Below are 25,357 nucleotides of genomic sequence, written 5' to 3'. Positions count from 1 at the left end.
ATTTTCCTTGCTCAGAGTGATGAACCCGGGATTCACCAGCTACTTTTCACCAGGGATGTGCTCACATAAAACTACCCAGGACACAGTGATGATTTCTCCTTTCTGTTAGCAGAAGACATCCTTTGTGCTGAGGGCAGTGCTGTTCAGTCTGACAGAAATTCCACAGCTCATGTTGAATGTACACTTTGACCTGTTTCCTTAACTAAGGCTTTGAGGTCATACACTGCACAGGTGAATTCTTCAGAAGCTAGTGGGCAGTGCTGAAATCTAAAGGTCACAGACACATCACCTTTCTCGGGCTGAATGAATGAACAATCATTACCTTTTTACTATTACCTTTCATAAAATATAAATCGGATCATATTATTTTCATTGCTGAAAAAGCCATCAATGATTCGATCAGTAATTAGTAGAAACTATTAGAGGCCTGAGTTTAGAGTTAGATTCATATGGATGTAAGTTCTGGCTCTGAGGTTGGCCTTTGTCAAGTTAGCTGATCTCTTCAAGGCTCAGTTTCCATACCAGTAAGCTAAGTAAAGAAAATAATAAATAATATTTATCTCTTATTGTTTGTATGTGTGCATTTAATGGTAAGATAAATCATGGTGTATACCGAGTGTAGGACTGGAATATAGTAAGCCCTCAAAAAGGGAGCCGTAATTAATTTATGATAATGGTGATAATGATGTTGACTTGTAAAAAGAATGAAATATTGCCATTTGCAGCAGTATGGATGGAACTAGAGAATATATTTAGTAAAGTAAGACAGACAAAGACAAATACTGTATGACGTCACTTGTATGTGGAGTCTAAAATTAATACAAGTGAATCTATACACAAAACAGAAATAGAAAATAGGAAACAAACTTACAGTTTCCAAAAAATGACAGCCCATTCACTGAAAGCCATAGGAAATAATTATAAAATTTAGTAATATTTAGCAAGGAAAACAATATGCAAAATTGTATATGCCCCCCAAGCCCCCAACGACTGGGGAGAAGGAGGATGTAGAATTAACTCGGATCAGCAGTCAGGCCACTGGGGAGTCAATAAACAGGGACCAAAATATGAATTAGGAAGAGAGACCCTCAGATACCCCAAAGAAAATTTTACGTATCACGTGAACCTGCGTTTGTTTAAAATTGTAGATGGTTTGAAAAAGGAAGATGAGAAGGAACTTACCTAATGGGTGCTTGTTATCTTTTTCTAGTCACTTTTCTTACTTGGCTAGCATGTCCAGATTTTTATTCTTAGGGGTGAAAAAAAAAGGTACATGAGACTAAATGAGAGGAAAGGAAGGAAAATGATCAGTGGAGGCCAAGCGAATGAATGGTAGTTGGTCAGATGGCTGCTGTTTCTGCGACACCAGTGCCTTGGGACAGATCTCAGTCCTTCCCAGTCATGCTTGGAGCCCTGTTTCACCTAGAGATGAAGCACCTGACTTCTGAGTCAGGCAGCCCTCCTCTGCCACTTGCTGGCTGTGCAGTTCTGGATAAGTTGCTTGGTCATTATGAGCTTTGGTTTCCTTGCTTGTCAACAGAGATAAGATGTGCTACGGCTGTGAGCAATGGATTCAACCATGCATGATGTGAAGCCCACGTGCAAGGTGTGGCGCAGGGCAAGTCACCGTGCGTGGTAGGTGGGGCTCCCTCTGGGGAGCTGGTGTCTCTTTCGGCTTAAATGTCTGGCTCCTTCTGAGGAGTGTGCTCAGTGCTGGGGCAGCAGGCTGGTGGTCTTCAGTGCTTCACTTTCTGGCATTCCTCTCTTTCCTATACATATCCACATGGCCTGCCCACCCTGCCCACCAGGCTTTTATAGTGAGTGCCAACCTTCTTTGCCACTAACCCCACTCTTCCCTTCCCTGCTGCTACAGGCATCTGCCCTCACTCCTGTGCTGGTCCTTGACATGGACAGTTCGTTGTTGAGTTACTTCTGAGTGCCAGTCTCTGTGAACTACGATATCTGCTTAGACCAGTAACTTTCAGCATAGGGGTAATTTTGGCTTCCAGGGGTCATTGCAATGTTGAGACATTTTTGGTCACAACTGGGGATGGGAGAAAGCTACTGGCATCCAGTGGGTAGAGGTGAGAGATGCCCATAAAACACTATAACACATGGGACAGCCCCTCACAACAAAGAATCATCTGACTCAGAATGTCAATAGTGCCACTACTGAGCAATCCTGATGTAGACTGAGGGGTGTAAGGTAGGAGAGGTGAATTATGAAGGGGGGCACAATCTTTGCACTCAGAAACTCGTGGAGGTTCTCATTCTGAAATCTCACCTTTCTTCGCCCTTCTTTCTCCTCCAGCTTAGCTAAAATTTTAGCTAACAGGAATGATGTGATGCTTCAGGTCTGTGTTTTCTGTCTCAGAAACTTTTAAAACAACTCTTAATAGGTAATTCCAAATTGTCTCACTCTGTTGACAGACTGCAAAAAGACCTTGTCAGATGGCTAAATCATCTGCAAGTGCTGTGCCCGTAGGTAGCACTTTTTCCCTTCCAGAGTGCCAGCACGGGGTTCTCTTCAGATCGCTTCAACATACCTGAGAGGTGGGGACTGCTGGAATGTGTCGTCGAGCCTCTCTGAGGCACCTAAGTAGGGCAGCTAGGAGAAAATAAGCTCAACCGTAAACCAAAACCGGCCCCCTCCGCTGGAGGGCGGCGGGAGACGCAGCTGGCCCTCTGTGAGTCCTGTGCGGAGCAGGCTGCCTCACGTGGGCTGACTGTCTCATTCGGACCTGCAGCCCTCTGCTGGGCATGGCTATGACTTTTTCCATTTTATAGATAAAGAAACTGGTTCCGACGGTGAATGCTCTCACCCACAGAGCTGCTATCATCTGAATCTTTGTTAGATGTGAATGTGAATCTCAGACCCAGTAAAAGCCGGGAAAAGTTCCAAGCACCATAACAATATTGCCTTGCGAGGTTTCTGCATTCTAAATTTACCCTTCTCTCACTGGATAAAGACCCTGAGCTGAGACATACATCTTTGTTTAGCTAAAAATGGAATCCATAATTACACTGTTTATCTGCTTCATTTCCTTAATGAAGGGGACTGTGGAAGGCCATTTCTGCTTGATTATCACAAAGGTATCATTTTGGCGAAGTTGCACAAAGAGAATGGAGCTTGCTGGCACCCGGTTATGAATGAGGGTGCATTCGCAGAGACAAAAGAAGAGGAAAGCTTTTCAAATGGCAACTCTATTCATTCCTGATTGTCTGCACATAATTACTGTGAACCCAAGTCAGTTATTCTCATCAGGGACATTTGTTGCTAAGGGAAAATTAAAGAAATCCAATTGTGTGGATGCTCCACTGGGTGCCTCGTTGTAAGTGAGTGATAGGTCCTGGCGGCTTCAGCCTGAGACGTCCAGTGTAATTGGGGTGAGAAGCAGACAGGGTGATGGCCAAGAGTGAAGGCTCCAGGATGTGGCGAGGACGTGCATATGCATTTGGGCTTCAGAGCATACAATGGTGTGACAGGCAAGCAGTTAACTTCATTTCTCTGAGTTTTAGTCTCTTCATCTGTAAAACAGGATAGCAGCAGGGCCATGCTCACCGTGAGAGGGTGAGAATTCAATCCATCAAAGGATCTAGTGTGGTGTTTGGCTTGTAGTAGGCACTTAGTGGGGCTTCCCATGTGGCACTGGTGGTAAAGAACCCTCCTGCCAATGCAGGAGATGTAAGAGACATGGGTTTGATCCCTGGGTTGGGAAGATCCCCTGGAGGAGGAAATGGCAACCCACTCTAGTATTCTTTCCTGGAGAATCCCTCGGACAGGGGAGCCTGGTGGGCTACCATCCATGGGGTCACAAAGAGTTGTTGGACATGACTGAAGCCACTTAGCACGCACCCACGCATGCACGCATGCAGGCACTTAGTGACTATCGGCTGCAAAGGTGGTTTTGCTGTTTAGGTAAATGATGATCATGATAAGTCACTTTCTGTGGGGCTCAAGGCAGGCTGTGTCTACTTCCTGAACTTCAGTTTTCTCTTCCGGGAAAAAAAAAAAGAAAAGAATCGGTCTAGCTGTGCTCCATGATCCTTATGTACCAACACCTTTGTAAGATGATGAGTTTTGAATGCCTGAGAGTTACAACAGTACCCATCAGATGACTGGCAGCCTTAGTTATTGGTTTGAAATTCCATAAATAAGCAGTAACAACTGGCAAATATATGTGATGTTTTCCTGTAGCACTCCAGACTAAGAAACATCTTCATAATAAACCATACTATTTAGATTAAATGTGGCCATGGTTTTATATGATAATTCATGTGTTTCCCAAAAGCACCAAGCAACTTCCAGCCAGTCTATAGTCTTACTTCAAATAAACTCAAGGGCTTATTACCACATCAGTATGGGTGACCTAGAGTTGTGAAAGGAATAAGAATTTATCTCCAGAAAGGATCAGAGCCAAATGAGTCTCTCCACTGAGAGATTTGGACTCTTTCCATTGTAACTGGGCCCAGACAATTAGAGATGGTGCAGTTATCAGGGTTATTTAAATCACGTGTGCCGCCTATCTCAGCCTGCCCCCCAAAGATCTTTCTTCCTTTCTGTCATTGGCTAAACTTCATACAGCAGTTAAATATATTTGTGTGGGAACCAGACAGCCCAAGTTCAAGTTTTGGCCCTGCCACATACTCACTGGATGAATTTAGGCAGTTCACTTCATCCTCTCTTCCATTCACTAATTTACAGAACAGAATGAACACTTTCTCCTATCTCATAGTTTGATTTGTTTAAATTTTGTAATGTAATACTAAATAAATATGTGTAAAGTGGAATGACATCTGGCATGTAGTAATTTCTTAATAAATTTAGCTGTTACCATCATTATATGCCATCTGCATGCTTGCACTGTATTAACTTATAATCTATGCTTTTATTTACTTAATCTTTATTTCAGCAAGCTGACTTTTTGAAAATTAAATATTAAAATGCAGCTTCCCAAATTAAAAGTTAGTCCTGTTTGCTGTATGCTGCTGCTGCTGCTAAGTCATTTCAGTCGTGTCCGACTCTGTGCCACCCCATAGACGGCAGCCCACCAGGCTCCCCCATCCCTAGGATTCTCCTGGCAAGAACACTGGAGTGGGTTGCCATTTCCTTCTCCAATGCGTGAAAGTGAAAAGTGAAAGGGAAGTCATTCAGTCATATCCTACCGTCAGCGACCCCATGGACTGCAGCCTTCCAGGCTCCTCCATCCATGGGATTTTCCAGGCAAGAGTACTGGAGTGGGGTGCCATTGCCTTCTCCAGTTTGCTGTATAATCAATTGTAAAAATAATAACCCTGAAAATAAACTGTATTACCATATTATAGTTAGCTCCTCTGAGCTTCATGTTTGGCCTCCCTAGAATAAAAGAGAAAAAGAACAAATGAAAGAAAAAAAAAAGGCAAAAACTGCCTAGCACCAAACAAAATCTTCTTCCTGACAAGAATCAAGGACATTGATAAAGAAATGGGAAGAGAATGATATTCCAGCCAAGTGCCTCTGTGTTGTTACTGTTGAACCTGTGCCACCTGAAATCCCCTTGCCTTGCACTCAAGGCAGGCCATTTGCCATTAGGGACTGAGAATCTCCCATTTCCTTTGTCTGTTTTATTTGCCTGAAAAACACCATTCAAAAGAATTATTCATTTGCTCAGCAAGCATGTAAGGACACTTCCTGAGAGCTAGCACCGCAGGCTCAGGGGATAGGAGGTGTCTGGAACTTGGCCCTTTGCAGGCGCGATGGCTACAGCATGGTACCCTTAGTGCTGTCAGGATCAGGAGGGCAGCTGTCTGTTTGCCATTCGAACCAAACAGTGGTGGCCCAATAAGGCTGACAGTCTGAGGACTCAGTGAAATAGCGTTCACAGTAGAAGTGGTGGTGGCTGTAAGCGTGTACACTTAAGTAGCACTGGCAGCGTACCAGCCACTTTCAACAGATGAAGTTGTTTCATCCTCAAACGACCCTTTGGAGTTGGTTCTGTTCTTCCCATTTTGCAGAAAACATTACAGTGTGGAGAAATTAAAAACCCACTTAATGTCACACAGCAGCAGCAGAATTCACAATACCCAGAGTTTGTGCTGTAGAGTAACATGAGGATGGTATGTAGGTGGTAACATGAAGGTGGGGAGAGAGGGGCAAAAATGTATGTGAAAAGATGCTGTGTGTCACTCTGTTCAGAGCTATGCATGCATTAGTCTATGCATGCATTCCTCAGAACAGCCCTGTGAGTTAGCATGTGAATCGCCGCTTAATGTCAGCAACCAGTTCCTAAAATCACGATTTGCACAAAAAGCTGATTGAGTCTACTTCCTTTTGTTTTAAATAAGAAAAACTACAATGTATTGTGCTTCAACTCCAAACCCCCAATCAATTTCCTCAGAATAATTAAAGCTCACTAAAAAGGCCAGTATATAAAAGAATCACGTAAGGATATAAACACTTAAAACACAGCTTTCTGATCACCCAGCAATTACCTGGTTGTTACCAAACAGTTATTTTGCATTCAGTAACTCTGTGATGCCTCTCTTAGTGCTGGCAGCCTCCCAGATGGACATTCTATGAAACATCCAACGGTGGTTCTGACATCCAAACCAGCTGCATTTGGAATATACCTGGAGAGATTGTTACAAATATATGTTTATATCCACGTTAACATAAGTCAGAAACTTCATAGGAAGTTTGAGTTTTGGGAATCTATAAGCAAATGTTCTACTGGAAAAATGTTCATGAGTAAACCTCTTGTGAAGAGCACCTGTACTGCTAGCAACTCCATTTTACAGATGAGAATACTGAGGATTAGCTAAAAGTAGTGAAGCAGGAATTTGTATTCCAAACTCTTCTGACTTTACCTTTAACTACTATGATAATGATATCTGTCATCATTGTCATCATCACTAATGGCTTCATGAGAAGACTGGCTTTATTTTTGCTCTTTAAACAAATGTGTTGCACTAAGTACTCAGCATATATTGTTTAATTGAGTTCTCACATCAACCTCTAATAGAAGAAGTATATCATGCCCAATTTATAAATTTAAAATATTAGGTTTTGAAATTTGCCTACTGGACATAACTTGTTTAAATTATTTAATAGACCACCAAGCCCTTACCAAGTACCTCCTATGTACTTACGCATGTACCAGGGTTTTTTAGTACTATCTGCACAAGGGACTTCACAATAGTAGGATTAGGTTCATGGCTGTGTGTCATAGACATTATGTATTTTACTATTCCATATTTCAATTTTGTTTTTGTAATAAAACCATGCAATTGTATTATGACCTTTATCTCACCCTAAATAATATGGTGTAGCTTATATTTTATACATTTATTCGGACGTATATGTGTGTGTTTTTTTGTTGCTAAGGTCACGTAAGTCTGAGGCCAGAGACCCAGTGAGTGATGTTGCACCAGAAAGTAGAATTCTTGAGATACTTAAATGATAGTTGATCACGCCAACAGAACTGCTTGAGGAATTATAGCTTATAGAGTTGCTTGGCAGATGAAATCACTTGACTAATTAGAAAATAATGCATTATGCTGTGCCTAGAAAAATCACAGAGCAGCAGGAGCGGAACTGCGTCCTGAGTTACTGTGGGCTGCCAGTCACAACAAAGCCAGTGCCTTGTATTCTTTATCTTTTTTTTCCCCTTATCCCTACAGCCCAGAAATTGAAACAGACCCTGGAGCCTTGTGACACTGAATATCCAGCGTTCGTCTCTGAGCGCACCATCAAGGAAACCTCAGGGAACATTGCTTGTGAAGACTGCTCCAAGTAAGCGCCCCTCCCCCTACCCCCCGCCTCTTTCTGTTTGGTAGAGACCTTTCCCAGATGGGCTGGTGCGGCTGCCATGCCCAGGATTACGATGAGAGCTGGAAACATGGCTGCCCTCTTGTGTGAGGAGCTATTTTCATCAGCTTGGAAGGAGCACCACTTGGCTTCATTAGAGGGATCGTTTAGAGTTTGGGAAGCATTCAAATGTATGAAAATACATCCTAGAATATAAGAGATTTTAGCCCAGTTTGTAGATGGTTGGAAGAAGTCCTAATTGGTTTTTTATCCCAATTAACAGTTGGCAATTTGTTTCACCAATTGGGGGAAGTTTCTCAGATGTTTTTATTGAAGGCACCAAGCCTTCAGGATTCACCCAAGTCTGACATATTGGGAATTATTTCTTGGTGGCTTAATATGAGTGTCCCTGATTATTAATGAAGTTAGACCTCTTTCACTGGTTTTATTGATCATTTGGAGTCTCTGGCTTCTTCTCTCCTGTTGGCAGTTCTCTCTTGGGTGGTGGGTCTATTCTTACTGACTTGGACATTCTTTTTGTGTTTCAGATATGATTTCTTTGCACTTCTGTGCTTTGTATGTGTCTTCTTATTCCTTGGTCTGTCTTTTCACTTTTTATCGACATCTGTAGATGCATATAAGTTTTCTTTTGCTTTTATTTTCATGTGGTCAAATTTATTATTTTCTTCCTTGATTTGTGCATTTTGTGCCTTGTTTCAGAAACTAGTCTCTACCCTAATGCAATACATATATTCTCATATATTTTTATTCTGAACACATTAAAAAATTGCCTTTCACACTTAGAACTTTAATGCCTCTGGAATTTATTTGTGTGAGTTTCATGATTTAGAGGTCTAATTTTATCCTTTTCCATATAGTTGGCCTGTTAACCAGAACTTTCTACTTGGTATTTTTTTATTTTCCAATAGATTTATTATGACACCTGTGTTATAGGCTGGGTTCCCATCTATGTGCAGCTCTCCTTTTAGGTTTTATGGCTTATGTGTCAACACCATATCTCTTTAATTATTATAGCTTTGTAATGTGACTTGATAGCCGGGAGGAAAAAAATCTCTTTCTCTTATTCTTCTTTTAAGTCCGTCTAACTGTTTTTGCCTCTTAACTCTTCTATATTAATTTTAGAGCCAGCTAATTAATTTTGATGAATTATGCTAGGGTTTTGATTACTATAAGTTATAAATTAATTTGTAGATAACTGCTGTTTTTATGATATTAGACCTTGCCACTTATAAGCTAAATATCCCTGTTTATTTACATGCTTCTCAATACAGTTTTGTAATGTTATGTTAGATTTATACCTAAACAGCTTATGAGATTTTGCTTTCAGAAATGGCATATATTTAATACTATATTATCTGATTGGTAATTGCTAACATATGAGACTCTCACTGATTTCTATACATTATATATCCTGCGCTCAGCTGTTAACTGCCCTTTTAGATCTAATAGTCTGTGTATGGATTCTTTTGGACTTTTCCTCATACATATGAATATCATTTATAGAACTTTTCCTTTCTAATCTCCACGCTTAATTGTTGTTTTATTGCACTGGACTTCTGATACTTTGGTGGATAGAAGCCGTGAGAGTAGACAACTGTGTATTATTTCTCATCAAAAGAATCACTTCTGATAATTCTATGTTAAGTATGATGTTTGCTATTGGGCTTTTAAATTGTAGGAAAATATAAATAATATGAAATTTACCATTGTAGCTATTTTGAGTATATAATTCAAGGGCATCAAGCATATTCCCAGTGTTGTGCAACCTTAATTATTATCCATCTTCTAAATTGCTATGAGATTTTGGTAACCATTTATTAGGTTAAAGGAAACCTCTTCAAGTGTACTTGTTGCTCTGGTTGTTACTGGATGAACTTGAGTGGATGATAAAATGTATGAAAAAAATTTTTTTGCATCATCACTAAAATAATTTCGATTATTATATTATGTGTTTCACCAGTATAATTTTTAGAAAATGTAAATCATGAGCTATATCATATATATCCTAAATGTCTCTAATAGTAGGTGGGTTATATAATGTGAAACATACTTGCTTTTGCAGGATTGACTTTCATTGTTTGATTACAAAATTGTTTGAGGACAAAATTCATATTACTAGATTCATTTGCTCATACTATATTGTGGACATTTGCATCTGTGTTCATGAAGAAGAGTGGTCTGTACTTTTCCTTCCTTCATTTGACTTTGCTCTCAAGGTCATTTTATTGTCACAAATTTATTTGAAGAGTCTATCTTCTTCCTCTAATATCTTTAACATTTTGTGTAAGATTAAATTATCTGCCTGTTGTAGATTTAGTAAAACCCATAAAACTATCAGTGATTAATGGGTTTGTGCTTATTTGTTTGTTTTTGTGCGAGTACATTTTCAGTTACTCTATTAGTTTCTCTAATGGTTACATGGTATCTCTTTGGAATTTCCATTTCTTTTTTAGATGATTTTGGTGATTATATTTCTCAGAAAACCGCCTATTGCATCTTACTCTTAAAGTTTATTGCATGCATTTATAAATAGTGTCTTTTTATTATACATGTCACCTTATTTGTGGTATTCCCCTTTTAAATCACTCTCAGTCTCCCCGTCTCCTTCCCTCGGTCCCTCCTGTGTTTCCTCCTCTCCTCTCTCCCTCCATCTCCACACTGGCACAGATATGTCTGTTTGTTTTCCTTTCCAAAGAATCATCATTGAGTTCGCTTCATTCTCTCTGTTTCTTTGACTTTCTGTTTCATTTATTTTGCTTCTTCAGTGTATTGTTATCTTCTATGTTTTGGGGACTTACTCTTTTTTTTTTTTTTTAACCATTTTGTGTTTGATGCTTAACTTTTTCAGTCATTTGTATGTAAACATACATATATATGTATATACATACAATATATATATGATTTCTCTCTATATTCCAGCTTATCTTTGTAAATTTAATATAGTTTCATTGTTATTCAGCTCTCACAGTTTTCTAACTTTCACTTTTTTTTTTGACCTGCAAATTTTTAAATAGTGTTTTAAGATTTCCTAGTCTATGGGTTTTGAGGCTTTTTTTAATTATTGATATCTAACTAAATGACAGTGTTGTCGGTATAACAAATGTGTTTTAATTTGTGTGGAGATTTGCTTTGTATTCTAGTATTTGTCTCTCTGGTTTTAAAAGCAAGTTTTATTCTCCAAAAGCTGAATGTAGAGATTAATATGTAGCCATCGGATCAGGTGTGTTTATTGTGTTTCAAACTTCTTTTCTTGGTCTATTTTAGATGTCAAGCTCTCACCAGGCTTATGTATTTTTCCATTTTTTCATGTCATTCACTTTGTTTTGCTTTCTATATTGTGAAGCTATGTTACCATGAAAATTTCTGTTCAAGAGTGGTATAGCTTCCTAATAAACCATTCCTTTTATCTTTTGTGTAATAACCCTCTTTATATGGAAGTGCTTTATGCTTTAATGCCTCTTTTGTTTGCTAATAGCATAGAATTAGGACTTCTTCTTTAGATAATGTTTCCTAGGCACATTTACCCCACACACATACATTTTCGACTTTCTGTCGTGATCCATTACAATTATAAATAGAATGTAGCTGGATTTAAAATTTTATTATCTCTATTATTGACAGATTTAATCTTAAAATTTACTGTGCTTACCAGTAAGTTTGGATGCATTTCTATTATCATTTTATGTTTTTTTCTTCCCCATGTTTTTTTCTTTTCTTTTTTCTTTCTTTTTTGCCACCTATTATATTCAGTTTTCTCCATTCCCTTTTTCCCCTTTTTAGTATACTAGTGTATTCCAGTAAAGTATACATTCTGTTTCAGTTGGTAAGGATCTCTTCCTTCCAGGAAGATCTGTTCCTGCAGAACAAACAAAGCCTTAGGACCTTTGACTTGGATTATATCTCATCTCTTTCATTTAGTATTTTCTAACAATTTAGTTTTACTGTGTTCTTAACCTACCAAATATATTATTATTATTATCGCTGCCTATAGTAAATGAGATGCTTGCTACTTTGTTTACTTACCATTGCCTTTTTTAAAACCACTGTTTTTGGTTCTACGGTATATTGGAAATTGTTTTCAAGAATGATCTGGGAGTGACAAATTATCTCATTCTTTATTTAAATTCTTATTTTATATGTACCCTACAGTGATAGTTTAACTTCACACTATCTAAATTGATATTTTAAAAATCCTGTTCCATTGTCTTATGACTTTAGTTTTACATCTTTATAAGTAGTCTGGCTTTTCATTCCTCTCTGATGATTTTTAAAGTGTGTCTCTTTAATGTTCTGATGTATCACTGAAGTGTATTTAGATTTAAATGTATTTCTGTTTGTGTGTTTTATTCTATATAATTCCTTAAGCATATTACAGTTCACTAATTTTCTTTTGATTATGTCTGGTCTGCTGCTTAAAGAGTCCACTGAGATTTTTTTTTTAAGTATTGCATTTTTGAAAAAAAATCAAGTATAGTTGATTTACAATTTAATATTATTTTCAGGTGTGCAGAGAATCCATTGTGATCTTAATAAAGTTTTTGTTTGTTTGTTTGTTTCTAGAAGTTTTATTTGCTGTTACTAAAATCTGTGTTTTTTTGCATAGAACCTTAATCTTAAGTTTCTACACACAATAGTAAAGGCCTTTTAAGATTATTTTAATAGTTAACTTTCTGAGGGTACCAATCCTGTTTCTTGTGTCTGATTTCTTTCCTGGTTGATCATTTCTCATGTGTTTTGTCATTTCTGACTGTGAACTTATCTTTACTATTTATTATTTTTGTGACAAGAGATTAGAACCTGGGTTTCTTCTCATACTAGACTTACACTTGGGCTTTGATTGTGTGTCCTATTAGTATTGACTGCCTGGGAATAATTGTTATGTAAGTTTTTATATTTAGGAGTCCCTGCATTGTATAACTAGAATAAATATTTTTCCTAAGTAGCATGTAGTTTAGCCTTAAAGTTTTCTCATACTAATATTCTTTATCCCATTGAGAGTCCTGGACAGCAGCAGATTACCAGGATTTTACACTTAGCCTATAAATGTGCAAGTTCTTTTGCATTTAAACACACTTATTTTATTATTTCATCCAGCATCTCTAAGTGTTTAGAACAGAACAGCTGCTGTCTTTGCCCAGTGCACCATCTTATAGTCCACTGTAGCAGCTGAGGACTTTAGAACCACCACAGGAAGGCACTGAAGTACAGTGGCTTAGTGCAGGGCCTATGGAATCAGAGGGTTCAGAGTGTGAGTCCTAATGTCATGAACTGCAAATTGTGTGACCTTGAGTAAAAACCAAAACTCTCTGAAACTCAGCTTCTTCCTGGGTGTTTTGGGGGATAATCATAGTGAGCATAGCGTTGGATTTTTGTAAGATATAAGTGGGAAAATTTATGCTGTGAATTTACATAATGCTTGGAAGAGAGTAAGTACTCAATATACAGCTACACTTAACTGAAAGTAAAAGTCACTCAATCGTGTCTGACTCTTTGCGACCCCATGGTCTATACAGTCCATGGAATTCTCCAGGTCAGAACACTGAAATGGGTAGCCTATCCCTTCTCCAGCAGATCTTCCCAACCCAGGAATTGAACCAGAGTCTCCTGCATTGCAGGCGGATTCTTTACCAGCTGAGCTACCAGGGAAGCCCATGGCCACACTTAACACAAGTATAATAACATACCAACTTAGTATAAAAAATTTTTAACCTCCAGAAAGCATTCTGTTGAAATGTGAATGTGCCTTTTCATAGTCTGCCATCAATTCACTTGTATAGAATTCCCGGGAGAAAGAGGTCTCTCAGGTGACCAGTTCATGTATAACTTAAGTACTGTTGCCTATTCACGGCTCTGTGGCTGTGTCAAGTGACTCTATCGGTTTTATAATACTCATGAAACCTTTTGAGCAGAGCGGCATCATCTCTCCAGTCATCATGACTACAAACTCCATGAGGTGGCCAGTATCTCTTAGCAGATGATAGATGATCATACTTAGTGGAGTAAGTTAACTTTCTCAGTTCCATTCTAAGTGAGAAAGCAAATAGAACCAAGATGGACAACTGCTAGGGCAATCAGTATTTTTCCTTGTTGACTGACAGTTAGAAACCAAAGAGATGAATGCTGCTTGATGAAAACAAAGATTTCAAGCTAAACAGAAGACCACCTTTCATTCACTGGGAGGTAAATGTGTTCTTGCTACATCCTGGAATCTGTGGAGGGTGCTTTATGGAAGTCAAGGATGGATAAGATAATGAAGTAGATGCGGAGGTATTGACACCTCCCATGACTAGTCTGTTCCACAGTGTAAATTCCACACTTGCAGGAGTGTGGGTTGAAAACTCACAGGAGGTTGGGAAGTTGAGAAGGCCATGTACAATTTGCTGGCAGCAGTGAAAAGATAAGATTTTGCTTTCAAAGCTTTATTTCAAGGCCATTGCCCAGCAGCTCTGTTAAAAACTATGGAGGCGAAAAACAGTTAAGGTTCTGGGGTCTGAGTGAGGCGAGAAACAGGGACTTGTGCTTTTCCTTTTTTAAAAAAATTGATTTTTTTAATGTATTTGACATGCAGCAGGATTCTTGGTTGCAGCACTCGGGAGCTTCAGTACTCACTGTGGCATGGGGATCTTTTATTAATAGCTGGGGCATGTGGGCTGAGTTGTGGCATGTGGGATCTAGTTTCCCAGCCAGGGATGGAACCTAGGCACCCTGTATTGGGTGTCTTACCCACTGGCTAACCAAGGAAGTCCCTTTTCTTTCTTTTTAACCAAAAATTTATTAACATAGAGCAAATTCAAAAAAGTGTACAAACCATAATTTTGCCGGTTGATTAGTTTTCTCACAAAGGGGACACATGTACGTAACCAGCACTCAGGCTAAGAAGTGAAAGAACATTACCAGCATCACAGGAGGTCCTCCACCTCTCCCTTTCTGAGCACAGCCTCCACTTACCATATGATAACCCCTTTCTAGATTTCTAACATCGTAGATTGGTTTTGCCTGTTTCTAATGTCCAGTTGGTTGTTATTATTCAGTCGCTCAGTCGTGTCCGACTCTTTGTAACCCCATGGAGTGCAGCACACAGGCTTCCCTGTCCTTCACCATCTCCTGGAGCTTGCTCAAACTCATGTCCATTGAGTTGGTGATGCCGTCCAACCATCTCATCCTCTGTCTTCCCCTTCTTCTCCTGCCTTCAATCTTCCCCACCATCAGGGTCTATTCCAGTGAGTCGGCTCCTTACATCACATGGTGAAAGGATTGAAGCTTCAGCTTCAGCATCAGTCCTTCCAGTGAATATTCAGGGTTGATTTCCTTTAGGATTGACTGGTTTGATCTTGCTGTCAAGGGACTCTCTAATTTGTGAAATGACAATTTAGTTTTGAAAATATGAGAGCTGATACATAAATTACCTTAAAGGAGGTGTCTCAGAAATTTGCCTGGGGGGCGGAAAATAGAACTTTAGGAAAAGAAACTAAAACTAGCTTAGAACTTCAGTGAACATTTCTTGATTGTGTGTTATATCCTAGACACTGGGCTACACTGTGGGGAGTTAGCAATGAATGAGGCACACGATTCCTTCCTCATGGAGCTTACAAAGAAGTAACTAGGCAGTGTCAGCCCTCCATGCTTCATGCCAGGATTAGAGAGTCAATTTCACACAGCAGCATGGAAGGGAGGCTTGGAGTGGTCAATAGAGCCTTCCCCGGGACTTCCCTCATGGTCCAGTGGTTAGAAATCTGGCTTGCAGTGCGTTGGATGCAAGTTTGATCCCTGGTAAAAGAAGAAAGATCCCATATGTCACAGAACAACTAAGCCCACGCGCCGCAACTAGTGGGTCCATGCGCTGCAACAGAAAGATCCCATGTGCCACGGCTAAGGCCCCAGCGGAGCCAAATAAATACGCATTTTTTTTAAAAGAGAGCTACCTGAAGAAAGCATAGAATTGAAAAGAGAGAGAGAGAGAGAGGCTTCCTGGATAAAAGTAGCATCTAATGTAAGAATGCCAAGTGCAGAGGAGTTAGCAAGTAGGAGTATCCAGACAGGTGGACGAGACTCGTGGAGACAAGAAAATTTGTGGTTTGTTCAACAAATTTTTACAAGGGAAGCTGGGACACAGAGGTAAAGGTGAGAAGAGAGGAGAGAGGAGGCAAATAAGGCCCAAGTCATGTGGCCCCTTTGACCCTGTCACAGAGTACTAGTCCTTTAAGGACTTCTGCTGCTACCCTGACACCAGTGTGGACTAACACAGAAGTTTCAAGGAAGGGAGGAAAAATGATCAGATTTCAGATGATGGGAGAAATGACAATAACGGTGACAGTAGGCTAACCTTGGAAGCAGAAACTTCTGATTCAGGCAGGCCATTTGCTGCACCTCTGAATGTAGCCCCCCCAGCACACACACACACACACAGCCTGGTCCTCATCAAGCCGTCTCAGCTGTTTCTTCCTCTTCATTCTCCGCCTCCTCTTTTTAGGGATTAGAAATTAACAAGTTGGCTGGGGTGACTAGTTGAATGAAAAGTCAATTCATGGCTGGCTGTTTTTTTTTTTTTTTCCTAATCCAAAAATTTTTGTGAGGCTTTGTTACAAATTTTTGATATGATGCTTTTATCACATCAAAATAGATTCATAAAAAATAGTCTCACTGACAGCTTTTGAAGGATTAAGTCTTTTATTTTTGTTTTTGCATGCCCTCATTCTCTCTGTCTTTCCTTGTTCCATTTTATGAAGTAAAATTTATTAGAAGTGTATGTATTTATTAAAGAATGAAGATAGCATTTTGCATTTTGTATGAGCTGTGTATTCTTGAAATGCAGTATGTCAATGATGGAAACACTGTTATTTGGCTTTTGTTGATGGTCCCTTTGTGACAGCAGATAGACTTTTCAGTACAGTGGCCAATAGGTTTGGTGGCAAACAGGCAGCTGAATTTGCCCATCTGCTTTACATTCTATGCGTGTAGAAATTTGTCAACTTTTGCCTTGGAAAGAATGAGCTTTTGCAGGATGAGTTCTCTAAAATAGTTACTAATTTTTGACTAGCTTCGTAGGTAACTTCAGGTCAGCGGCAGTGACATTCAAAAATAACACAATTCTACAGCATTTGGCGACGAGTAAGTTGGAAACTGAGTTTGGTGAAAATTACAGTATTTCAAAAATTACGCACTAAGATCTTTTTCAAAGAAAAACATCTCGCCTCCCGCAGTGGAACATACAAAGCTGTGTCCATTACAAACCATTTTCAAGGCAGCGATTACTTTCCTCCACAAGCAATGGCAAACCATAGAGCAACCAGAGCACTGTGCGCTTCCCACGGGAACGCGCTTCATGCGGCGGTCTGCTGGCGGCTGTCGCTAACTATCTTCAGATTTTCAGGCATCAGATAACCCTGGTGTCTACACATCTTGGTAAAACTCAGGAAACCATGTCAGGTGGTTCTAGCCATATTACAAAAGTGTTTTTTGGTCTCCAACAGTGTTTGAAGACTGGCTGCTCCCAGCTCAGTCTCTGTGTCCTGTTTCCAGAAGCCCTTGTTGGTTTTATATGGAAAAACCATCAAGAGGTGACTCAGTTGCTCTAAATAGAAACCATCACATTGGCAACTCCAAAAGTGGACATTTATCTGTCTATAGCATAGACAGATATATTTTAATAGAGGGACAGTATGCAATGTTTAAAAAAGGATTTTCAAAAATATAGGGTTTATTAAGAATGCAGGAGCCTAAAAGAAAATAAGAATTTACATAAGAATGTCATTAGGGTTGGTGGTTTGGCTACTTTAACCAATAATTTTCGTCATTCAATATCCCACTGATTATTAAATTAATCTGTTATTCAAACAGCAACCTAAAACAACTCAACCCATATTTTCTGGGCATTTGTGACTGTCAACAAGCTTAACAAAATTGAATATCTAAAAGAATGTGATGTTTTAACTATTTTCCAGTACATTGCTGTTTTTCTTGATACCCCCTCATCCTTTGATGAGAAAGGGATCCACAAAGGTTCCCTTGGAATGGGAATCAATTGCTGAGTTAAATATTTTAACAATTTAAAAAATAATCAGAATGAAATTAAACATGTGTCACATATTTAATGCCGGAACTTTAAAACTCTTGTCACATTTCAGTGCTGGCAAGATATTACTTTCTAAGGCAAATTAGATTTTTATATTGTTGTTTTGTGTGTCTGTCCTTTTTTGGGGGTAGTATTACTCACTGCTTTTCATAAGAATTATGTTGCCATCAGTTTCACTTTCGGATCTGCACACAAGTTTTGCTCATCTTCCTGGAAGCCCCAAAAGCTGTGGCTACACTTTTCTTCTCTCATCACTTCTCCCCATGCGCCTTTCATTTATCCGCTAAACTGAAAGAAAGTAATTGGTCTCGAAGCTGTGTTGACATGTTTCATGGGCTACAGTTCAGAGAACCATAGTTCAGGGATTCCATTTTCCTACAAACGAATCCAATTTCCTGTTGAGGTCTTAGGCTGGGTGGGCGATTTACCGCAAATTCTTCAGACTGTTCTCAGCGAATGCCCTGCAGGTGTTGTTACCAAGTGGGTCTTCTGGAAACAACCCGTAAAACGCGCCCACTGCACAAGGGGGACCTGGTGTCTTCCTGGAGTAAAGACTGAGAGAACAGATTCTGGGACTGGGCTATCATCTGGGCTGCGGCACTTAAGCATGCAAAGATTTTAACCAGTAAGTATTGTAGGTTTCAGTCCACTCATCTCTGAAAGGGCTGTGATACCTGCCTCACAGGATCTGTATGTGGGATTAAAAAAGAAAAAATTGTAGCCCCCATATTTATCGCAGTGCCCAGCCCAGAGTAAATGCTTCATAAATGGGAGATATTTTTATAGCACACCCATCTGTGTTGACAGCATTATAGGAAAGCCACAGAACTCCAGTCAGTCCCCTCTTCCAGATTTCTTAGCCTGGAAGGTAAAACTAATGGTTTCAATCAGGAAAAGTTGTTGATGAGGTTTTTTTTTTTGCTCCAATGAGACAGTCCTAGATAAAGTAGATCTTGGAATTTTGCCACTTCTTGGATCTACTTGAGCTCTTGGTTCATAAAAAATTTGGAATTCTGAATTAGGGACTACACATATCCAGTAGTGATCAGATACTTCATTACACAAATTAGATACAGACTTTGCCAGTGGGAGTACATTAGTGTCATGAATAATATAATTTGTAGGCGTTAAAATGTAACAGTTTTTAACCACTTAATTTGTAAGCATACACTAATTTGTTGAAATATTTTTGTATCTCCTGCTTTATAGATTCTTGCCAAACTACTGTACTCAATCTTGTTTTAAATGTGTAAATAAATGTGATTCAATTTCCCATGAAATAATCATCGACCCTTTTAAGCAGGCTTTAATTCAGTTCCAAACAAGACAACTTTCCTACTCTACAGTGAAATTAACACCAAGGGTCAAGTTCTTTCCTTTGAAGACTGAGGGTTATGCACTTTATTTTTCTCCAGGTTTTCTCTTGGTATCACTTACTCACTTAGATCTCACCATGTTGGCTGGCAGTGTGCAGAGCATATATCACCAAAATCAAAATAGTTCCTCTGTCTTTGAGTTTTACAGTGTCAAGTCCATGCATCTCAGAAGGTGGTATATTGGAATAACTCCTGGATTCTAAAAGGATGTGATTCTTTCCATCACCAAATACTTAAAATAGGGCTCTATCAAGTCTAAGTTTTTCACCAGTGTGTCATGTAATGTTGATGACCTGCCACTCATCCTTTAATAAAGAGCTACCTTCTTTTCATATTATGGTATGGAGCTAGGCTTGAATCATTTAATATTAGCTCTTAGAGTGAACAGCCTAGTTAGTGCTATATGTTTTGGGTTGCTAAATACATCTTGGCTTTAAAATTTTAAAGGGAGGAGGGAGAAGTAAATGCTTATCTTGATAGCTTTATTTTGAATTGTTGAAATATTGCCAGAAGAGGAAAATGTGATCCCAAAACATTAGAATAATTGGGATTAAAACCTCTGATTGATTTTGGTACCAATTCTTCTGAGTCTCAATTCAGTAAATCACTTTACTGGAGACAGGACTTCTGATTCTCTTTCTCAAATACTTAAAGAGTGAAAAGTGCCCTATTTCCAAAAGCAATGATGATTACAACTTTTAGAGGTTCCAGATAGAACGGCCATTGTTGTGTAGATGTTACTATCTTTACTTGCCCTTTGATAAGCCATGTTTGGAGAGGTTTTAGTACAGGAAATGTTGTAAATTACTGTTTTCCCTCAAGAGTCCATGATGCAAAATGAGAGGGGCACATGTCTGTAATGACTAGGCAGGTCTCTACCTGACATGAATTAGTCTCACAACAATTTCCCATTTGTACGTTTCTTAATGTGTGGGAAAGCTGGGTGGGAGCACATGTAAGTTTGTCTGGGCTCAGAGCACAGTGAGGCTTTCCTCTTCCATGCCGGAGGGTAGGAGACCAGCAGAGCCAAAGAATATTTTTAGAATGTTTATTTGCATGCGGAATGGAGGAGTGCAGAGCTGTGTCCACACTGTTGACGTTTGCGATCGGCCTTTCTGCGGTACATTGTCTCCATCCTGATGGCTGTTTGTGCTGTGACGCCCACCTCCCCTACCTCAAAGGGCTGTCTGTGTTCTTCCCTTGGGCTTCCCAGTGCTGCACCTGAAGTGGCTTAGCAAGTTGCCAAAACCCTATAGATGTGTGTTTATTAACTCTCCAGCTTGCCCTCCATTTGTTTAGCTTGGAAAGAGTTTATATATTCCTGTGGGTATTAAAAACCCATCTGATGTATTAAAGGAGCTCAAAGGATCGAAGAAGAAATGCTGCTTGAAATGCAGCTTATTGAATGTAGACATAAAACTTCTAGACACAAATCACTTTTTCAAGAGACATATTGTACACTCAAGAAGGAAATTCATTTTTTAATTATCAGCTTTTCTTTGGGACTTGGATTATCTCTTTTTCCTCAGGTGACCTCCACTCCCCTCATTTTAGGATTGCTTATGATTTTGACAAGACCCCTTGGCGACATAAGGTGAAGAAAGGCATTCACCTCAATACAGTTTTCATGCCTAAGAGGAGGTCACCCAACAACCTTAGCAAACACAGCATCCCCTGGCGTCGCTGTGCATTTGAAAGAAAATGGGTGGAGAGGGTACAAGATGTGGCTAAGAATCACTCATGATCCATAGTTATTGGAGGTATAAGTGATCAAAGTCTGAAGGAAGTGGGAGAAATTCTCAGGCTATAAGCATTACTTAAGTCTGAATTTGGAAATAAGGAGTTCATGATCTGAGCCACAGTCAGCTCCTGGTCTTGTTTCTGTTGACTGTATAGAGCTTCTCCATCTTTGGCTGCAAAGAATATAATCAGTCTGATTTCAGTGTTGACCATCTGGTGATGTCCATGTGTAGAGTCTTCTCTTGTGTTGTTGGAAGAGGGTGTTGGCTATGACCAGTGAGTTCTCTTGGCAAAACTCTATTAGCCTTTGCCCTGCTTCATTCCGCATTCCAAGGCCAAATTTGCCTGTTACTCCAGGTGTTTCTTGACTTCCTACTTTTGCATTCCAGTCCCTTATAATGAAAAGGACATCTTTTTTAGGTGTTAGTTCTAAAAGGTCTTGTAGATCTTCATAGAACCGTTCAACTTCAGCTTCTTCAGTGTTACTGGTTGGGGCATAGACTTGGATTACTGTGATATTGAATGGTTTGCCTTGGAAACGAACAGAGATCATTCTGTCGTTTTGAGATTGCATCCAAGTACTGCATTTCAGACTCTTTTGTTGACCATGATGGCTACTCCATTTCTTCTGAGGGATTCCCGCCTGCAGTAGTAGATATAATGGTCATCTGAGTTAAATTCACCCATTCTAGTCCATTTTAGTTCGCTGATTCCTAGAATGTCAACGTTCACTCTTGCCATCTCTTGTTTGACCACTTCCAATTTGCCTTGATTCATGGACCTGACATTCCAGGTTCCTGTGCAATATTGCTCTTTACAGCATTGGACCTTGCTTCTATCACCAGTCACATCCAGAGCTGTGTATTGTTTTTGCTTTGGCTCCATCCCTTCATTCTTTCTAGAGTTATTTCTCCACTGATTTCCAGTAGCATGTTGGGCACCTACTGACGTGGGGAGTTCCTCTTTCAGTATCCTATCATTTTGCCTTTTCATACTGTTCATGGGGTTCTCAAGGCAAGAATACTGAAGTGGTTTGCCATTCCCTTCTCCAGTGGACCACATTCTGTCAGACCTCTCCATCAGGACCCACCTGTCTTGGGTTGCCCCATGGGCATGGCTTAGTTTCATTGAGTTAGACAAGGCTGTGGTCCTAGTGTGATAAGATTGACTAGTTTTCTGTGAATATGGTTTCAGTGTGTCTGCCCTCTGATGCCCACTTGCAACATCTACCATCTTACTTGGGTTTCTCTTACCTTGGGTGTGGGGGTATCTCTTCACGGCTGCTCCAGCAAAGCACAGCCGCTGCTCCTTACCTTAGACGAAGGGTATCTCCTCACCACCGCCCTTCCTGACCTTCAAGGTGGGATAGCTCCTCTAGGCCCTCCTGTGCCTGCGCAGCCACCACTCCTTGGACATGGGGTTGCTCCTCCCGGCCTCCGCCCCTGGCCTTCACGCCTGCCCTCGGGTGTGGGGTGGCTCCTCTCAGCTGTTCCTGCGCCATAGCAGCCTGGCACCCTAGGCCGCTGCCCCTGACCTTGGACATGGGGTAACTCCTCTTGGCCACTGCCCTTCGGGCATGGGGTCCTCCCAGCTTCTGCCCCTGACCTTGGACGTGGGGTAGCTCCTCTCGGCTGCACTTAGTGCGCCGTCGCCTGCACTGGTCATAGCAAACACCCTCTTCCAACAGCATAAGAGAAGACTCTACACATGGACATAACCAGATGGTCAACACCAACATCAGATTGATTATATTCTTTGCAGCCAAAGATGGAGAAGCTCTATACAATCAACAAAAAGAAGACCAGGAGCTGACTGTGGCTCAGATCATGAACTCCTTATTACCAAATTCAGACTTAAATTGAAGAAAGTAGGGAAAACCGATAGACCATTCAGGTATGACCTAAATGAAATCCCTTATGATTATACAGTGGAAGTGAGAAATAGATTTAAGGGCCTAGATTTGATAGATAGAGTGCCTGATGAACTATGGACAGAGGTTCGTGACATTGTATAGGAGACAGGGATCAAGACCATCCCCATGGAAAAGAAATGCAAAAAAGCAAAATGGCTGTCTGGGGAGGCCTTACAAATAGCTGTGAAAAGAAGAGAGGTGAAAAGCAAAGGAGAAAAGGAAAGATATAAGCATCAGAATGCAGAGTTCCAAAGAATAGCAAGAAGAGATAAGAAAGCTTTCTTCAGTGATCAATGCAAAGAAATAGAGGAAAACAACAGAATGGGAAAGACTAGAGATCTCTTCAAGAAAATTAGAGATACCAAGGGAACATTTCATGCAAAGATGGGGTTGATAAAGGATAGAAATGGTATGGACCTAACAGAAGCAGAAGATATTAAGAAGAGGTGGCAAGATACACAGGACTGTACAAAAAAGATCTTCATGACCCGGATAATCACGATGGTGTGATCACTCATCAAGAGCCAGACATCCTGGAATGTGAAGTCAAATGGGCCTTAGAAAGCATCACTACGAACAAAGCTAGTGGAAGTGATGGAATTCCAGTGGAGCTATTTCAAATCCTGAAAGATGATGCTGTGAAAGTGCTGCACTCAATATGCCAGCAAATTTGGAAAACTCAGCAGTGGCCACAGGACTGGAAAAGGTCAGTTTTCATTCCAATCCCAAAGAAAGGCAATGCCAAAGAATGCTCAAAGTACTGCACAATTGCACTCATCTCACACGCTAGTAAAGTAATGCTCAAAATTCTCCAAGCCAGGCTTAGGCAATATGTGAACCGTGAACTTCCTGATGTTCAAGCTGGTTTTAGAAAAGGCAGAGGAACCAGAGATCAAATTGCCAACATCTGCTGGATCAAGGAAAAAGCAATAGAGTTCCAGAAAACATCTATTTCTGCTTTATTGACTATGCCAAAGCCTTTGACTGTGTGGATCACAATCAACTGTGGAAAATTCTGAAAGAGATGGGAATACCAGACCACCTGACCTGCCTCTTGAGAAATCTGTATGCAGGTCAGGAAGCAACAGTTATAACTGGACATGGAAAAACAGACTGGTTCCAAATAGGAAAAGGAGTCTGTCAAGGCTGTATATTGTCACCCTGCTTATTTAACTTATATGCAGAGTACATCATGAGAAATGCTGGGCTGGAAGAAACACAAGCTGGAATCAAGATTGCTGGGAGAAATATCAATAACCTCAGATATGCAGGTGATCCCACCCTTATGGCAGAAAGTGAAGAGGAACTAAAAAGCCTCTTGATGAAAGTGAAAGAGGAGAGTGAAAAAGTTGGCTTAAAGCTCAACATTCTGGAAATGAAGATCATGGCAACCGGTCCTGTCACTTCATGTGAAATAGATGGGGAAACAGTGGAAACAGTGTCAGAATTTATTTTGGGGGGCTCCAAAATCACTACAGATGGTGATTGCAGCCATGAAATTAAAAGACGCTTACTCCTTGGAAGGAAAGTTATGTCCAACCTAGGTAGCATATTCAAAAGCGAAGACATTACTTTGCCAACTAAGGTCCGTCTAGTCAAGGCTATGGTTTTTCCAGGAGTCATGTATGGATGTGAGAGTTGGACTGTGAAGAAGGCTGAGCGTCGAAGAATTGATGCTTTTGACCTGTGTTGTTGCAGAAGACTCTTGAGAGTCCCTTGGACTGCAAAGAGATCCAACCAGTCCATTCTGAAGGAGATCAGCCCTGGGATTTCTTTGGAAGGAATGATGCTAAAGCTAAAACTCCAGTACTTTAGCTACCTCATGCAAAGAGTTGACTCATTGGAAAAGACTTTGATGCTGGGAGGGATTGAGGGCAGGAGGAGAAGGGGATGACAGAGGATGAGATGGCTGGATGGCATCACTGACTTGATGGACATGAATCTGAGTGAACTCCAGGAGATGGTGATGGACAGGGAGGCCTGGCGAGCTGCTATTCATGGGGTCGCAAAGAGTTGGACACGACTAAGCGACTGTACTGAACTGAACTGATATGCATTATATCAGATGTTTCTCAAACAAAACATTGATACGCTGACTCTCAGGGAACAAATTATGCATTCGCAATAATTCCATTTCTACTGAAGTACTCGCCTGTGCAATCTTGAATTATTTTGATAGATCCAAGCCTATATGAGAATATGATGACTATTTATTGAATGCCTACTTTATGACAGGAGCTTCATGTTCATTTTTCCACATTATTTTTCTTTCTATTTTTTCATTTCATATGCATTTCACCAAGTAGGAACGTGAGGCTCAGAGGAGTTAAGTCTCCAGACTGGTGTTACAAAGCTACTGAGTACGAGATGTGAGTTGAGTCAAGGTCTCCCTGACTCTGAAACCTCAGAGAAAATTCCTGTTGCATCCAGTTGAATGGCTGTCTGTCATG

The 25,357-nt window shown here is 40.2% G+C and overlaps 1 protein-coding gene across 2 annotated transcripts in view; it reads left to right on the top strand.

Moving 5' to 3' along the window:
• The window catches only part of CACNA2D3 (calcium voltage-gated channel auxiliary subunit alpha2delta 3), an 879,694-nt gene that overhangs the window by 820,701 nt on the left and 33,636 nt on the right, over positions 1–25,357 (top strand). For both annotated transcript variants that reach the window (XM_060402372.1, XM_060402371.1), the window contains one exon: positions 7,660–7,771. In XM_060402372.1, coding sequence (XP_060258355.1) covers positions 7,660–7,771 — 112 coding nt within the window. The remainder of the gene's footprint in view (positions 1–7,659; positions 7,772–25,357) is intronic.

This window comes from Ovis aries, chromosome 19, assembly GCF_016772045.2.
Source record: "Ovis aries strain OAR_USU_Benz2616 breed Rambouillet chromosome 19, ARS-UI_Ramb_v3.0, whole genome shotgun sequence".
Taxonomy (NCBI): Eukaryota; Metazoa; Chordata; class Mammalia; order Artiodactyla; family Bovidae; genus Ovis; species Ovis aries.
Note: the sequence above shows the minus strand (reverse complement) of the source record. Positions and strands in the feature narration are given on the sequence as shown.